General features: G+C 29.9%; 1 protein-coding gene across 12 annotated transcripts in view; it reads right to left on the reverse strand.

Moving 5' to 3' along the window:
- The window catches only part of sdt (MAGUK p55 family member stardust), a 155,582-nt gene that overhangs the window by 40,261 nt on the left and 95,652 nt on the right, over positions 1–19,669 (reverse strand). For all 12 annotated transcript variants that reach the window (XM_088199131.1, XM_088199128.1, XM_088199135.1 and 9 more), the window contains one exon: positions 5,143–5,288. In XM_088199131.1, the coding sequence (XP_088055257.1) occupies positions 5,143–5,288 (146 nt within the window). The remainder of the gene's footprint in view (positions 1–5,142; positions 5,289–19,669) is intronic.

A 19,669-nucleotide genomic window follows, 5' to 3' on the forward strand; every position in this document is an offset into this window, starting at 1 on the left:
ACACATTCGAAAAATAGTTAACGGCAATAAAATGTGCTACTCGAATTATTATTATGCGCAATTTTTATGAGGGAGGAGAAATACAAATAGTATATATAAAAATAGTAATAACATTCAGCTTTGTTCAGCTGTGCTTTCAAAGTTTTTAATTGATGTCAACGCTGAAAAGCGATCGTTAAGATCGATAAGAAAACAACTACGTTCTTAGAAAGCCTAATTAGTTTTATAAGCTTTAGCAAGTCTATGTGAAAAATTTGGTTAAAACAATTATGGATAGTCCCGAAGTAATTTAAAAACAAACACAGAAATATTTTTGTGTGTGCAATTATTAATATTATAGAGATGTTTTCTAACTGGAATATCAGACCAACATTTTAAAACAAGTAAGTTTTGCGAAATGAACCACAATTTTCGAAAAACAATGCACAATTTACAAGGGCTCTTCTGGCGTAAGTCTATTCATAATGAAATGGCAAACCAAACTGAGCACAAATCAGCTGTCAGTTATCAAATGGGCTGTCGCTGGAAAAGTGTTGCCAATTCGAAAAGTACTTCTCTTTGCTCCTCAAATTCAATCAGATCTTCGTTGTATATTTCCGTTGGAAACGAAATCTCCTTCCAAAATCAGACTAGTTTGCTAATATCACGATCATTTTTTTTAAGTTTGCATTTATTCCAGACTGAATGACTTTATTCCATACGTTACTCATTGTAGCTATTAAAGTTTTACTCAGGACTTTACTAACATTTTACACAGCTTTAAAATATAATATATTGAAACCACTTTTGATATAAGAGCATTGGTTAAAGTATATTCAAACCGAATTTTGGTCAATAGGAGGGCGCAAAAACAATTATCACTTCTCAGAAGTCAAAAATTCACGTCAAAAGCAATAAAATCGTGGCGGCGCCGTCGCAGTGGGAACGCTCGGTAACGAGCGTTCCCACTGCGACGGTGCCGCCACGATTTTATTGCTTTTGGCGTGAATTTTTGACTTCTGAGAAGGGATAATTGTTTTTTGCGGTCTCCTATTGGTCAAAATTCGGTTTAGATATGCTTTATTTGATTCTCACATATTTGAAACCGTAATATTGTTAACTTTTAAAGTGGATTCTAAATCTTAACCCTTTGAACGCGTTAATCAAAAATAATATTTAATTTTTTTTTTTTTTGAAAAATGCAAATTTTACCTTGATACTGTGTTTAAATGTTCTGATTTTTTAATTTTTATTTATTTAAAATGATATTTTATGTTTATTCACAAAAAAAAGTTTTTTCTTGAAAAGCATTTTTTTACTGATTTTTGCGTAAAGAGATAAAAAAAAATCAATTGGGCGACTTCCGCGTTCAAAGGGTTAAATATGCTCAGAAAAAGGCATGTCATTTAATGAATGAAATATTAAAAAAAACTACCACTAACTGCCCTATTGAATCATTTGGAGACCACTGATTATAACTCCACATAAAATTGTATATGTATTATGTACCTGTTGAACGTATGTACTCCTATATATAAAAAGCTGTTGGTTCGCAACACTGTACCACAGGAAGTATGGTCAATCACACTCCCATCCGCTTCAATACCGTTCCGTGATGCAATTCACAATGGTGCAAGTATTTTATTCGTTTATTAACAAAACAATGCTTTAATACATTAACGAATGGTTTGGGAAGCCTACGCTCTGCGAAGCATTACTATATATCAGTGATAACTATTTTAGAAATACGAAAGCGTTTTATATAACATAAGAAAGATGGTAATACATACAAAGGTTTGATACATTTGAAAAACCTAAAAACTGCTACACAATCCAGCATCTGATATTATACTAGTTATATTACAGTGCAAAGAAGAGAAAGGTTTATCAATAATGAGAAAGGTAGTTTTTAAGCTCTATTTTGTAGTCGGTTTATTTTTTTTAGTTAGCAGATTTGTAACTCCACTTAACCCATGTGTCACTAAATTTTATTTAACTAAAGCTTAACAAGTTATACAGCACATGAGTAGAATCTACGGATTTTAATACCGTTATTTCTGAATTAATAATTGAGCTCGTACAATTATGGTATTTCCGGCTATTACATTATATTATATATAGTCCGAAAAATATTGGACTAATCCGAAGCAGAATCTAATTTATGTTTGTAATATGTATTGACTGTACTTAATAAGTAATATTAAAAATCACTGATTCTCAGTCTCGGTTTTAGTTTTGTATTATCACAATGTTAGCTTACATTGTAACGTATTAGTCACGCGTATGTAATATTAGAACGGTAGTATTACAATAAAAAAAACAGTTATTGAACATATTTTTCTGACGCAGCAAATACACAAGTAAACAGCTGTGCGAAACCTATGGCGTCTCTTTATAATAAATATACATCATACTTATTTCGATTTTTTTTATAAATAATTTTTAAGAAATTAACGCCTGATTGTCCTATACTTTATTTTATTTAATGTAATGATAAATGTAACAAGAGGCATTTAAATTTTGTGCATCACTACTGAATAAGAATAAAGACGCCACAATAAAATACTGAAATATTTTACGTGTTTTTGTGTATATAAAATATATTAAAGTAAATATAGTATAATACAGCTATTTTTAAACTGTGAGTCGTAAAATATTTTTTTATATACAAGGAATTTATCTGTTTTATAAATTGAATATACTAAATTTAGGACTATAGTTTAATTTCTTAAAAGGCAGGAGTATCTTATTCCACGCGCGACCTTGAACCACGCTGCAAGGGCATCTTATCGGGCTTGAAGGACCAGCGAAACACTTTCTATATACTTTATAATTTGCAAACTTATCTCACGTCTGAAATAGTCCAGTTCCAGCGGTGCAAATTGATTAAAGAATTTTGGTCATATCACATGTTCCAAATAATAAGGAACAGGTTACCTTATCTAATATGCAAAATACGCACTTGAAAAAATATAATTAGGCAATCCACTGGTAAACCAATTATTATTTTTAATTTATGAGTAGAAAATATAATATAAAAAAGATTATATATATGCTGATTTTTTATTATTTAAAAAACACAAAAAATAACACTGGTAGCCAATTGCGTTTTTACACTCACTTTAATTAATATTTGAGATGCTAATTCATTCTTAAAACATTTCGTTCGATCACTTGAAAAAAATAATGTAAAAAAACGGAACTTGTACTTGTTTTATAATCTGTGCCATTGGTTTTTTATAGTTGGAGTAGGGGCGTTAATAGTGTTACTGTATTAGGCCATATAAACTGGATTAATGCTGAGGAATCTTTTAACACTGTTTTTTTAGCATTATGCAATCAAAATTTAGGATCGAAATAAACTAAAACAATCTTTACGATCTGCTTGAACATATTGTATGTTCATTTAAAACATAAAGTGTAATTAATAAATAAATTTTATAACTAGCAACTATGGAATCTTATGAATTCCGGGATTAGTGAACAAAATTCGAGATTTCGAGATTGACTTTTCGCCAAATATTTTCGATTTAAAATTTTCAAAAATCGCAACAAATTACAAATTTTTGATACACCTGCACTTGTTACTTGCGGGATTTAACAGTGAAAACGCAATAACAACGTCAAAAATATGAATAATTGATTATTCAAATTCTTTTAAAACATAATAAAAAAACACCATTATTTAAAATGTATATATCTATAATGTCACATTATTTGAAGCTATAAAATAATTATAAATATATCGTGTAAATCTTTATTATGTCTGCATGAATGTTTTAAATATGCTATTTTTAACATAAAAAAAGATAAGTTTCGCTATCACGCAAAAATGCGTCAACGGACCGTAATGTGTTAATGGTAATAAATAGCGTCACATTATCTCATTATGATTTGTCAATTTTATAATATTATGTACACTACTGAATCCAATTTTTTTTTAGGTGCATGTACTTAATTAAAAAATGTCTTTCATACAATTGTTATTTTTGTAAATAAATTTATGATATAAAAATATAAATTATTATACATTTTTTCTCCCCTGAAAAACCAAGATTGAAAAATGTATTATTATTATATTATAGTATAATTAATTTAGATTTTATCTGATTCAATTTAAGCAGTAGTATGGCTTATTTTATAAAATATCAAGGTTAAATATATTGTTCAAACAAAGGGTTAGGTATATTTTGTAAAAATAGATGCATGAATTGATCAATATATCTCGTTGACCTTGATAATTTGGGAGTTTCGCGTTTACCGATATAATTAGAATATTTATAATAGATTAATTAAGTATTATAGTCTTAAATACAAATATGATATACTATAATTTGCAAGATTATAATAATAATAGAATTGCGACCTTCAGTAGGAATGTAATAAAATAATATAAACACTTCACAGCTGTTAGGAAAAACCCAATAAACCAACAATTAGTACTCAAGGTTTAAGATCTTCTAGATCTTACATAGTACGTATAAAATACTGTGTCAGTTTTAATTAGATCATAAAATCTACTTAACACAAATATTCAAGATCTATGTTTATTGTGACAAACATTAAGTTAAGATTTAAAGACTAAAACAGATTTTTGCGGACAAGAACATATATGTTATATGACTATGAATATCTGCATAATACATATTTAATCTAGTTTTACAAGATTATATATTTTAAAATCTATATAAAAATTTTGACATTGCTAATATATATTTTTATTATATAATCAATATGGTTATATATTATTTTTATTTAAAAGTAGTCCTAATGCACTGGATGTAATAAGAGGTTATAACACCTGGCATATGTATATATTTTTTTAATTTTAAAAATAACTGTCATTGGGGTCCTGTAGTCAGAAACATATCATGGCACGAAAACGGTTAAAAAACAAACTACGCGTACGTACCCCGCATTGTTCGTCCACTAGCGCTTACCGAAAGTAATTGTGAAGAATTATACTTAACAAGTGATTTTTATAAAGTATTGGTACCTCCACACCATCAATTACAAGGAAAAGCTATCAATTTCGATCATACCAATGCCCTTCTCGTTTCTCGCCAATCTAATACCCCATCGTAATCAATCTTGATCAATTATCGCTCACTCTATGACAGCGCTCTTCAGACTAATTGATCGAAAAGCTCGAGTTTTACTCACCGGGGTCAGCAGCTAGCGAGTGCATCATGACCATGTCGAGGTCTGCCGGACGAGCCGTCGCTGGAAAGTCGTCTTCTGGAAGCCTCGCCTTCAGGGGTTCGTCTCCGCCGACGACAACGATGCTGGAACCGGATCTCCTCCTGGGCCTGGAAAAGTCAGAAGATCCAACTTAGACTCGGAGCATTGTGTAATCACCCCCGAGCGAACTTTCCCATTGTGGGGGAAGTAATTATGTGTCGACCCAAATAAAACTCGCTCCGGGCTTCTTCGACGTTTGCTACAGGATAGGTATACATAGGTAGGTAGACGCCTTTAAGAGTTTGCAAACTTTTTAACTCACTCTGCATCGGATAAACACCCGGCGATGGATACGCTGATTAGGCCAAAAAGTTGGTAGTGTTTCTGCCAGAAATGGAGAGTAATTGCGTTTGCCTAATTATTTCGTTGGTTCTGACTCGTGATTGTCGGAGAGTTGGATACAATGTATTTTTAACGAGGGCGTCGAACTAATACATTTACTAACAATATATTTTTAGCGCTAGTGCTAATAGAAAAACAGTCAATATTTGTGTTTGCTCAGCGATAAAAGCATACCTAAGATTTCCTAGTTTTAATGCTTCACCTTTTTCGCGATAAGATTACAAAGCCCAGTTTATAAAATTTAGTTGAAAAATGAATGTAATACGTTTTAACAATGCTGTAATTTAAGGTAAATTTAAATGTTAAGGTAATTAATACAATAGTTTCCACTATGATACACTAAAATATGTTTAATCAACTGGCTTTAATATGAATAAATTATACTTCATTCAATTTAAATAAATTCGTGGTGTAATATATAATACTGAAATGTGTCTTTTTTATCAAATTTTATATATAAAAGATATAAATTACATGAGAAAACTTGCTTATAAATATTTTACATGATAACTTAAACCATATACTTTGGTCAAATATTATTATGAATTTTTAGCAAAAAAATAAAATAATAAAATAAAACATTGATTATAGCTGTATCGTTATTTTTTTCATCATAAATTTATTTTTGTAGATTTTGGTTTAATTCATAGTTTTTCAATAACTTATTTGACAAATATATCAATGATTTAGTATATGTATATACATTATACCTGTATTATTGATTATGCTATATAGTACAAGTTGAATTTATTTATTGCCATACAAAAAAGTAATAGAAAATGCTCATTACTTTTTATTGAATATGTGGAGAATGAAACCTAGACAGGTTTCTAGAACGTACTTATTTTAAATAACTATTAGTTTATATAAAAAGTTTATACATTGCTAACTAATGCATAAAGAATTGCGACTATAAATCACTAATTTTCTACTTTTTTAAAATAAAAATTATTATTAATTATCTAACGTATTATTTTAAAAATAATTTTGTATCGAATAGCACAATCGAGTATACTGAGTATACAAATCTGTATGTAAAATTTAGTATCATATTTGTAAAATAAAAAAATACGTCCGAAAATGGTCTTTATTATAAATGTTTTTTTGATTTTTATGATTTTTAATGAGGCTACATTTTTTTATTTTTTGTACTGGCCGGCATTTTGAACAAAATGGAAGGTCATACTGGCTAAGGAACTTAACCTAAATATTTAGTCAATTTTTCTACAGCAGTTCAGTCTATAAAAAATATTATAATCGTTATAAATATTTTTTTATTATAGCAAAGGTGCGATTTTTTAACTTTTTCATAGCCGCCATTTTAAAATAAGATTTCCGATCGAGCTGGATAAGAATTTAAGTCGATATCTAAAAAGTCTATTTTTCATCTTTTTAAAGTTTTATGGCAATACGATTAACACTTTATCAACCGGTCACGCCAATTGGCGTTCTGATCGTGCCGAACGTTTAAAGACAGCGGACGCCAATCGGCGTCTTGTGTATATGGTAGTTTCCCTGTCAAATTAAAAATATATTTTCAAAGTATAATTTGATTTTTTTTAAGAGATGGCTAAATATATATATACATATACAAATGATTATTGTATTAAAAAAATATTTTATATTTCTTTTAATTTTGCCTATTTAAAATATTATCAGATATTTTGCGAGTCAATTTATCATACTTTTATATATGTAGATATATAATATTTTTTCTCTAAAAACAGTTGTATTCCCTATAAATAACATAAAAAATGATATCTATAGATAAACATTATCTATTATTTTATTCTAAGATTTTTTTATGAAATTACAATTTTTATTTGATTTTGTGTATTTATTATGCTCGCAAAAATTGTTATAACCTTACGGAAAATCGTAGTCCATAACGTCTCAGACTAGAAACTCTGAGGTTGTGGGTTCGAGCCCTGGTAGCAGCACTAGAATTTATATTTATACAAAAATGCACTATTATTTAAAAAATAATGATCCCAGATGCAGTGATATCTATTGGTTGTAAAATACAGTAGACATAATAATTAAAATATATAAATATAGATATCACCGATTCTCAGACTTTGTCTGGTGGTTAATACCCCGTTGTAACGCATTAAGCATACGCCTGTTAGGTTACAACGGAAGATTTAATAAATAAATTAATTAATTAAAGAAAAAATATTTTTATTATATCTCGATATTGATGATATATTTTTTTACCTTAATACTTTTATCTCTAAGATAATTTTAATATTTTCGCCATTTTAAAACAGGATGGTGGATCAAACTTTAAAAAGTTATATGTAGTTTTAAAACTATGGCAATTATCGTTTCCTAAAAAATAAATTGATATATGTACATTATTAATTAATATGGCTTTTCTTACTCTTAATCTAGAATTTATTTATGAAATTTTGCCATTTTTCATTCGATATTCATTAATTATTGTTTTTACAAATAAAAATTATATCCTACATTAAAGACAATGAAATATTAAAAAAATCTTTTAAATCTGTATTTTATAATTATTATTAAATAAATGATATTTTTTACTTTAATTATTTTCTTTCTACGATATTTTAAAACAAAATTTGCAACTTTTAACTTTTTTATAGCCACCATTTTGGATTAAGCCGGTAAACACACTTAGTCCAAATAATAAAAGTTTTATGCGAGATACGATTAAAACGAGTTTTATCGCCCGTAATTAACCGCCAGCAAGTAATCGCCAACAGTTTACTGCCGCGTTAATCGATCGCATAGCCTACAAATGATGGCTAGCATATTTCACCATCTAGAAGTGCTTAAACAAACTCGCTTATTCATTAGTTGATTGCAAGTTTTTAAATCAAGACGTATTTAAAGAGGTTACAATTATATGCTGATCTAAAATATCTGTGAAACGCTTTTAGTTAAGAGCTTTATTAGGTTAGGTTTGGGTTTGAACAACAAATTTACGTTTCGAAACTGTTACAGTAAAGTTATATTTTCAATAGTATGAATATAATTTTACTAACTAGGTCAGTTTAATTGTATAAAACGATTTATTATCAATTACACTGGTAGATATCAGTGAAACTGTTTTTATTTACCTAAAATAAAAATAACACCTAATAATATAAAAACCTGATTTTTAATTTAAAACGACCAATTATATGTATTGCTTTACGATAAAATATTCTAGTGTTTATTTTTAGACTACAAATGAATAATTGTTTATTTGTTTGTTTGGAGCGGCGGTAAACTGCTAGCGATTAATTGCTGGCGGTAAATTGCGGACGATAAACTTTCCGGATCCCGATTAAAACTACGGATTTTATCTTTACTTCAAAAACTGTTATATCCCATATAAATGACAATTATTTTATTTTAAATTTTTAAAAGCTTTTAACGAAGTTGCAATTTTTAAATAGCCGTCATTTTAAAACAAGATAGCGGATCACACTGTCTGTCGAACGTAACCAAGATATTTATAAGCATAGTTTCATAAAGATATGATAAGTCGATGATGCTGCATTGCCTTTTTTTAATTATTATCATAAAAAACTAGATGTTTATAAACTAAATAAATGATCCATTATAAATTTATGATAAAAGCTCGTACATAGTAATTGTATAAGAATATATTATTTTTAGGCAATTTGTAAACAAACCAAAAATATAAAAAAATAAGCAAAGCATTATTTATCTACTAGCTTAGGAATTTTTGGAATTACTAGAAGATAGAAGACTTCCGATTCATTGGCAATAAAACTACTAATACAAAAAAATCATTTAAGAAAGCTTGATTTCTCTTCAATATTATTGAATACCAGTAAAATACACAGCTATAATAAAATAATTGAGTTGATTGTGTAATAAAATATTCTAATAATACATTAACGCACCATTCAAACGAATTTAATCTACGATAAGAATAAGCGATATATGTATTAAAAAAACAATGCTATCAATTTATAATCTCGTTTCGCCATATGCGCAAAATTAAATATATGACCGTATATTTTCCAAATAAAATTGAATTCTCTTATCCAGATTAGTGCTTTGGAAAATTGAATTTACGACTGAAATAACAGTCGTATATCAAAGGGTTCGAAGCTGGATAAAAATCTACAATGACGTCAGCGTAAAAATATGCTATTGAAATCTAAATTAAATACACGAATTCCTGGAACGAATGCATCTTCGTTGCGAATGACATAACCGAAACATTTTCGAAGGTTTTCAACGGGCAGGTGCCCGTCATTTCTACCTGTTCATAAATAATAAAAGGGCGACGCAGGTAGGAAGCAGGTAGGCACGGGTAAGCTCTTGGGCACCCCGAAGAATTTTTCTAAGCCCCGGGGAGATTACGAATTCCGAATAGTTATTATATTTAGTACGTCACGGTAGATGAACGTAGAAAAAAAACGAAAAAGCAAAGTAAAGTCACGTTTTCCATAGACTATTTTATAAAGCGACACTTTTGACATTCGTGACTCGTCACGACGTCGTCGGATTCGTTCCGGCCGAATTCACATTAAAAACATTTTTTTTAGAAATGACTAAATAGTTATCTTGTCTAGAGATAAGAGCGTTGTTGTTTGTATTTAAAATCTCACAGCACTTGCGCGGATGTGAGTCAAGAACGAGAACTAAAGATTAAATTTGAGAGTCGCTCATGAAAAATTCAGTTAAATGAGCAAATTTAACGGACAAAGTTTTTGATTGAAATAATTTATTTAGCATTGTAACCAACAGCGATTTGTAGACAATACACTAATATATTTTAGTATTGTATATTAAAATAATATACAATCTTCAAAGCCAAAAATAAATAGATTAGTGCATAAAGATACGGACACTGTAATTCTTAAACACTAAATTTCGAATGGAGAGCAACTGATTGTATTACAAGTATAAGAAACAGTAGAAGAGCTTAAATCTCTCTGCACTTAGCTCAACAAAGTGACAAAAGCTGTGAGAAGTTTACACCTAATTTACACCATTTATTTAAACAGATTTAATAACATAATATTGCTATAACTAAGTCAACATATGTTTTAATTTGTAATTATAGTATCATTTGAAACATTTGCCATATGGAACATTTAGATTATACTGATAAAGCACTCCCACGATAAATTTGATTATAACATCCCAATCGATCCACTTCACAAAATTCCATAAAAAAAATAACATGCTAGAGTAGGTCTAGTGTATTTTTCTAACTTGAAACTAGGACGTCTCGTATTATTTTTATTATTAAGATGCTAACGTGATTTACCGCTACGGAGCGAAAGTGACACCATAAATAAACGCAATAATAAACACACATTTTCTTTAGTGTCTGTTCAGGCGATAAAAAACTAAAAATGTAGAACACTTTCATAGACTAGTAACCACACACTCACCACACCCATTGTTCTTTATAATTGTAATATTAGAGAAATGCTTCAAATACGATTCAATTAAAAGATGTCTGCTAAATTTTAACACTATACAGAGTCCATTTTTTACAAAAGTATGCAACTAAATATATTACTATCTTAGGTGGCAATGGTTAAATAAGATAATTAAATTCAGTCATTGCTTCCATGTGATATTCAATATGAGTATAACTATGATTTTTATAATATAAAGGTCACAAATGTGTAGATGCTACATAATTACAGCTATTCCAAAGATTGTATAGGGTTGAATTATATATGAATCTTAATATTTTTAAATTTCTATCGTATCTGGAAGATTAGCATTACTGATTTTTATATAAATATAATATTAATCGATCATTAGAAATTATGTTTTCCTATTTTTTTTTAACCGCGTGGATGACGATGATAATTACTATTGAAAAAAATATTAATTAGACATCGAAGCTTGCTATTTAGAATAATTACATTAAAGTAAAAAAGTTTTACTATCTAAAGAATAAATTATTCTAACCTTTAAAAACAAAAAATATTCATAATTTTAAATGCATAGTACACTGAAACTCAGCTGTATTTTAAAAAACGCGTGAATTTTTACTGATAAAAAGCATTTTTTTGTATTATTCAATGACAAAATCAAGATTTACAGCTAAAATTTCAAAATACAATGTTATTAATTGTGGGTAAAAACCTATACTCGTTTGCTAAATTTAAAACAAAAATTTTAATATAAATTATACGACACACTGTTACTAGTAAATACAACATTATCAGCAAATAAAAAGGTATTTCTCGCCGTATAAATTAATTAACTACTACTAAACTTCGCAGTGACTTTAAATTAAATTAAAAAAATTTTCTTGATAATATTTTTGTACTTATTTATGTATTATATAACTTAGAACTTAACGAATATATTCAATTAGTTAAGCTTTAAATGTCGGATATATAAATAGTGTATTATTACTACTCTAGTGCAGAAAGGAATACATTTTTGTTAAAAAAAATTTGGGAAAAATCCATAATGGGCTCTTCATTAAAATTAAAAATTAAAGAAACGAAAATTATTTTTTACTTTTCTTTAAAACTGTTATAAAAGAAAATAAATACTTCAACAAATCCAATATATTGCAGAAAAGCAAATTGAAAAATAGTTGATTGAAAAATAACTAAATATTGAGTCAAGGACAATTTATCGCCCGCAATTCACCGCCAGCAATTTACCGCCGCGTTAATTGATCGCATAAACAATTTATAGCCTACAAATTATCGCTAGCATATTTCACCGTCTTCATTGATTAATTGACGAAGTAAGTTCTAAAATAATAAATAATTAAATCAAAACGTATTTTAAGAATATTACATTATTTAATGTTCTAAAATGTCTATGATACTCAATTTGACAGTTGCGAAACGTTCATTTGCTATTCAAACCCTAGCCTAACTGGTGCAAAAACTATAATTAGTTTTTAAACAGCAAATGGATGTTTCGCTACTGTTACAGTGAAGTTATATTTTTAATAATATAAATATAATTTCAATTACTAGGCTAGTTAAAATGTATTAAACAATTTATTTATAATTCCATCAGTAAAACTTCACGGATGCTAAAAATCACACATCTTATTTTCAATTGAAAATAAATTGCTGGCAGTGAATTGCGGGCGATAAGAAAAAAACAACACCTAACACAATTCAAAAAACATATTTTCATTTTAAAATGACCAATACATTTATATTAATTACTGGTGATAAAATATTTGGCTATAAATGTTTGATGCGAACAATTGACGCGGCGGTAAACTGCTAGTGATTAATTGCTGGCGATGAATTGCAAGCGATAAACTTTCCGAACAAATAAAATTGATCTGAAGCTGTTACATGATGAAACTATCCAGGAAAAAAATAAAAGTGATAAAATTACACATGAAAAACTGGAGAACGTTAAGTTAGCAAAATTTATTTTGTGTGTAATTTTTGCTGTAAAATTTCATCCTGACATTTATCTTTTAGATTGAAAGACATTATTTATTTTCATGGCGAAAATGAGGCAAATTTAAAATTACTTCAAGCACAAATTTAAATCACCAGAAATCGATGGATTTTTAGGAATAAACACACTCTCACATTTATATTTGCTAATCAGTATCGAAAATTGAAACACATTCAGCAAAAGAACAACAAACATTGTTCGTTATCTTGATAGATGAATAAAATAAACGCGCTGCAACTGGCTGCAGATTTTTCATTGAAAAATTAATTTCATCAACTTATTAAATATTTGTTTTAAAGAAAGCCTTTAATGGAAGACTTCCTAGACATTATTTTTTCTTTCAAAAATACCTAGCTATTGAAGGAAAATAAAAATCGCTTATTGTCCATAGATATATTTCAACATAAAGGGAAAAAGATAAGTCCAAGAAAAAACTATTAAGACAACCAAAGTTAAAACCATGTATTTAGAAAGCCTATTCTTCTATGATAAAATTAATTGTTATTTGCGATTTATAAAAACAATTTTTCTCGTCGATCAGATAAACAGTCGAGAGTAGAAAGAACAAACATGGCGTACTACACTCACTTTATTCACCACTTCGCTTCCGGCTTGAAACAATCGACAGTTCAACAAGCGGAGTTACGCCGATTAACACGTTAACTGCCAACCAAAATTTTGAAAAATACCGTCCAGGCCAAAACGAATTTTGACTGGATATTGCATATATAATAATAAATGATATAAATAATTAGTTAGTGGTTGAAAAATGCAAGCGTAACGTGTTATTGGGGGTGTCCGCCACCCATGGCCACCATGGCTCTGTAGAATAAGTGTCCGCCATTAGTGGCCACCATGGCGCCCTCGAATATTTACCAGTGTTTTACTACTGCACGATAAAACTATATTAGGCCTTTCATCAATCTATCAACAGTCGCTGACTATGGTGCCTGAACCTTTTAAGTGGACTATGAATACAACGGGTATCCTAAAGTATGGTGAGAAGACATATATACCTGCTGTCGCGCGATCAAATTAGAATAATCATGGATGATTCATCCCCCAGCCGGAAAACATACTCTTATCTAACTTAAATCAATTTATCAGGTATTAGAGGAAAAACTCAAACACCTTCAAGTCGACTACATGCCTGGACTTATACCGATAAAGACGAAATTAAGAGATTTTTAGGTCTCATTATGTTTATGGGACTAGTAAAACTACCCAACATTCAACTATATTGGAGTCAAGAAATTCCATTCCGGCAAACATTTCCGCCAAGCGTGATGAGCAGAAATCGCTTTGAAATCTTATTAAAAAACAACACTTCCGATTCAGAAAACCGGCTGTGGAAAATATCCAATCTGGTTGACGAGTTGAACAATAATTTTAAAAAACACTATAACCCTCATGAAACTGTTTGCATCGACGAAAGTTTGGTTCCTTTTCGTGGACGAATAGGTTTCAGGCAATATATGAAGCATAAAAGGAACAAATATGGAATCAAGATATTCAAATTATGTATGTCCTCGGGATATACATACAGCCTGAAAATATATACAGGCAAACAGTTGAATGTTGTTGGTTCTATACCTACAAATGTAGTGATGGAACTGTGTCAACCGTTATTTAAAAAAGGTCATACTATATGCACAGACAACTGGCATACTAGTATTGATCTAGCTAATAAATGAATAACAGAAGACTCACACTTATTGGGAACTCTACGATCCAATCGAAGAGGTATCCCAAAAGATGTCGCAAATGCGCAACTGAAAAAAGGAGAAATTGCTGCTAAACAAAATAAAAGAGGAATTAATATAGTAAAATGGAAAGATACCAGAGATGTCATGCTTCTTTCCACCAAACACACACATGAATACTGTGACGTAAAAACTGGAAGAGGAATAATAAAACAAAAGCCAAAAATGGTAGAAGAATATAATAGAGGGAAATCGTCAGTAGACTTATCGGATCAAATGGCTGCATATTGTACCCCTTTACGAAAAACGGTTAAATGGTACCGGAAAATTGCAATCGAACTACTATTGAATACAGCTGTTGTAAATTCAAGATTGCTGTATATGGAGGTGACGAAAAAGAAAATATAGAAAATATCAATTGTCGAATTTAGACAGCAATTATTATTACATTTAACCTGTAAAAATTATAATCAGGCATCTAAATCCCACCAAGTACCACCAAGAAGTACACGACACGAAATGCTACAAAAAGATGGCCCAGCAGCTAAAGTTCGTCGTTTTTGCGCTAGATGCTATAAACTAAATGTGACAATTAATGGACGAAAATATGCAAAAAGTCGTACAAAACGGGTAACTACCTATTGTGGGAGATGCGAAAGCAATCCGCAGTATTGCATACCCTGTTTCAATGTCGAGCATAAAAAAATGTAGAAAAATAATAATTCTATGTATCTATAACAATATGTAATTTATAAAATGTTATTCATTCAATTTTTATTGTGTTTATATGTTTTTTTCTTATCTTTTTATTTTGAAATTGTATTATTACTATATGTATAATTTCGGTTACCAAAAAAAAAATTTTGTTTTTACTTTCATAATTTGAAAATAAATATTTTTAGCCAATGATGATTTTTTCAAACCTATATGCTTCAAAATATTATACAGTATTATTTGTTATATATATACATAAATATTCCAATGAGTTCGATTAAAATAATAAAGTTTTAAATTTTCGTGTTTGGATATGTTCGGTGGAGGCCATGGTGGCCACATTGAAAAAAAAAGTAGCATCAATGTGGATGTTCTGTCTTGCTAATGTTTGGAAGAGGCCATGGTGGCCATACATGCATAAAAATCTAAGCGGGGAAGTGTGCGGCGGCTTCCCGGGAACATTTTACTTTTCAGTTTTTGCCGGCCATAGGTGGCCACCATGGCCCTGCGCGAACCTTAGGTGCCGGCCATAATGGCCACCATGGCAGTTAACGTGTTAATGCCAAACACGACCCTTAGAACTCAAGTAAACATATACTTTTTACTTCACGTCAGACTAAGTTCAGCTAAGCAGTCTGGAATCAATGAGTTCAACCCGATCTTAGGTATATATACATACAATAATTGCACAAAATGTACGTAAAAACAAACTTGTATTGAGTGCTGTATGATTTCAAAGTAACTGTCGACAAAGTAGAAAGCCGCATCCACAGAACATTGAGCAAGTTGTATGATCAGCTGTGTTTTTCTGCGCCACAAGACAATACCCAAAGCACGTTCGAACTGAGACGAGACTAGACGGCAGACAACCTGTTGTTGGAAGACTGCCATAGCGGAGGCGCCAAAACGGCGCTGAATGGGGCTCAATATAATTTCAATAAACTGTTGCTCGCTCTAAGGGGGAGGAAGAAGAGCGGAAAGAGCCGGAGGAAGACGGACATCGGAGGCAGCGGCGGCGGTCGAGGTCGCCGACCCGGCCCAGAGATAACGACCTCTCTCGCCCACGCACCGTCTTTTTATAGCCGTCCCGCTGCTGCAGATCTGCAACATTTCGACTCATGAGAGGCTGCACGAGCCCTTCGACATATGTGTAATTTCTCAAAGGGAACACAAAGCCCACTCGGAATCTCCGACACTGTGAACTCATCTCTGACTAAAGTGCTTTCATCTAATCTTACATAATATATAAGAGACAATATCAGTCTTCTAATTACTTCAGTAATAATATGAAGGACAAGAAACGTTACTTTCTACCCTATAAATGACTCTGATTTATCGAAATCACCGGTAAGATTATAACGAGTTTAATAGTCGCTTTTCCGAGGACCTTTCCCACGCGTGATGGACCACGTGTGTTCATTTGCCACCTTTCTTTTTTCGCGATGACCGTGAAAGTGGACGAGTGGACTCAACATGTCGCTTTCTACATACACACACAAAGTTCGATCGATTCGCCCATAGTTATCAGAGCGGCACCACAATAATCACTATGTTGTGGTGATGATGATGGCGATGATAGCGCGTGATGGTTATTGTCTTCACGGATGAAAACCTGAAATGAAACGCTTTCGCCAGCTGAAAACAAGTCGAGTTGAGGAGCACTGGGTATAAAGTCAATTAGTGATAAGCTTGACAATTGCTTTCGCAATTAATCTGATAATAAATCATGATAATCTAATCGGTCTGTTTTTGAAACGTTATGTACAATACATAACAACAACGTTAGTCATATAACTCAAAGAGTAATTAATTTACGAGATGATGTGTCCCCAGAGAAGGATCATTATGTGCGTGCGTTTTTCCCACAGGTGAAATTATTTTTAAATGTTAATAAAGCCCCGGACTTCACGGTGTGCGAAAGTTTGAACATTTCGTGACATATCTACGTAGTACGAACGTATACGCACGTCATTGCAGGATAAAATAAAGCAAAAACGACACGATCGACTCAGAACTTAGTCACGTTAATTGGATGCAACGACTTTGCTTATACGCATGCGTAAAGAGATAATTATTTTGTTTTTTTAACCTTTTGTATATATATTAACATACGTTTTGTATATGTATATTTTATAATATAAACATTTAAAATTGTAAATATATTTGTATACAAAAAATATTTGAGATACATAATTCACAATTTCTTAAACGGTGCATTTAAAAGTAGTCTGGTGCAAATAATGAAAATGGTGGTGGTAAGCAGACCTGCCAAGTAGAGGGGTAGATAAATTCCCGGGGCCTGTTCTCTGTAGCGCAAATCATAGCAATAATATATTTATAAAAAAAGTAAAAACTGACCTCAAATAATGAATCAGTTGTTTGAAATGTACCATGTTTTAAAAATATGATAGCTATCCTTGCCGATATTTCAATGGACTATTTATAATATAAGAGGGCTGATCAAAGTATATTCAAATCAAATTTTGGTCAAAAGGTGAGCGAAAAAACAATTATCCCTTCTCAGAAGTCAAAAATTCACGTCAAAAGCAATAAAATCGTGCCGTCGCCGTCGCAGTGGGAACGCTCGTTACCGAGCGTTCCCACTGCGACGACGCCGACACGATTTTATTGCTTTTGACGTGAATTTTTGACTTCTGAGAAGGGATAATTGTTTTTTTTACGCTCTCGTATTGGTCAAAATTCGGTTTATATGTGCGTTATTCGATTCTCACTCGTAATATTGAGCGATGGCACGATTTTATTGCTTTTGACCTGGACTTGAAATTCACTATAATGTAACATTGAGCAGCAAAAAAACACGATTAATTATCAGATAAATATTACGAATAGATATTTTTCATATTTTTTTCGCATAAAATATGTCGCAACGGTGTCTATTTTTATATTTATTTGTAGCAAAGAAAGGGTTAACTCGTACCTATTATTATTTATTGAAAAATTATATTACGATGTTAAAAATACATAAAATGTCATTTTTATCATGAGGCCCGGAATCATTGTTTTCCCAGGGCGATTGATATTTAATAGTATATCAAATTATTTTCATATATTTTTTTCTAATTTTTTCCAACATTGTTTATTATTCATATATCATAAACTATTATGCTATCTATCGCTTTTCATTTAGAGATAAAAATAGGATTAAGATAAGAAAATATAAATGAATAAGGAAAAATTGTGTATATAAAACTGTGTAGTTTAGTGGCTATCCTATTAAAACTACGAATGTTATTCTGTCCTCAAAAACCGTTATATCCCATATGTGTAAAAAAAATGTACATCTTTTTTGTTTTAAGAATAAAAATCAATTTATTTAGTACAAAATTTTTGATCACCACGTTTTCTTGTCTAGGATTTTTTAACTGATTTATAATTTAAAAATAATAAAAGTTAGTTGATCTATATTATGCATTTTAAATTTGGTAGAAAATAGTATTTATAAATTTAAATGTTTTTTTTTATTAAAGATCGTTAAATCCGATTATGGTAAAATTTTTAATTTAAAATTTATTTCAATTAAAAAATTAAATCAAAGAGCAAATTGATTATAGAGGAAATTAAGTGAGCCTTGAAACTCCTAGACCAAATGCCTTTATGGGTCGAATTTAATCCTTCAATTAATGTTAAATATAACTAAATATAAATATTTTAATTTTGTGTTTTAATTTTAAAAAAATAATTATAAAAAAGTATTTTTTCTAAGATTATATCTGAATTAAATTAATTTTATTAGTATTTTAATATACTATATAGAATTATTTCAATATGTACTAAAATATGCATTAAAAAAATTGTATTTGAAATAATTATTAAATTTATTTTAGAATTATAATTTTAATTGACAAATTACTCATTTTTGTCTCTATATATAATTAAAATAAAGAATACATCGAGAAGATTTTGAGATTTTTCCCTATTCGGCTAATTGTCATTATTTTTTAATAACGTATCAAGGTACAATATTTTTAAATTTTATGTATAAGAAATTAAAAATACTTTTTAAGTGAAATATACAAAATTTTCTTTCAAGATTTGTAAAAAAATATTATTAAAAAAAGCACTTTAAATTTTCCAAATTCGACACAAAAAAGAGAATAGAAAAGATTTTTTATCATATGGTTGCCAAAATCCTATATGTTTATTACATTTTCTAAATAAATAAATTGGGAAATGTTTTATTTTTTCATTTTTATGGGTTAAAAATTTAAGAAAATAATAACTCTTTTTTTAAATTGATATTATAAATATTTCGATATGATCCGCCATCT

The sequence above is a fragment of the Plectrocnemia conspersa genome, unplaced genomic scaffold (genome assembly GCF_051122295.1).
Source record: "Plectrocnemia conspersa isolate PC_06_02 unplaced genomic scaffold, ASM5112229v1 ptg000012l, whole genome shotgun sequence".
NCBI classification, from domain to species: Eukaryota; Metazoa; Arthropoda; class Insecta; order Trichoptera; family Polycentropodidae; genus Plectrocnemia; species Plectrocnemia conspersa.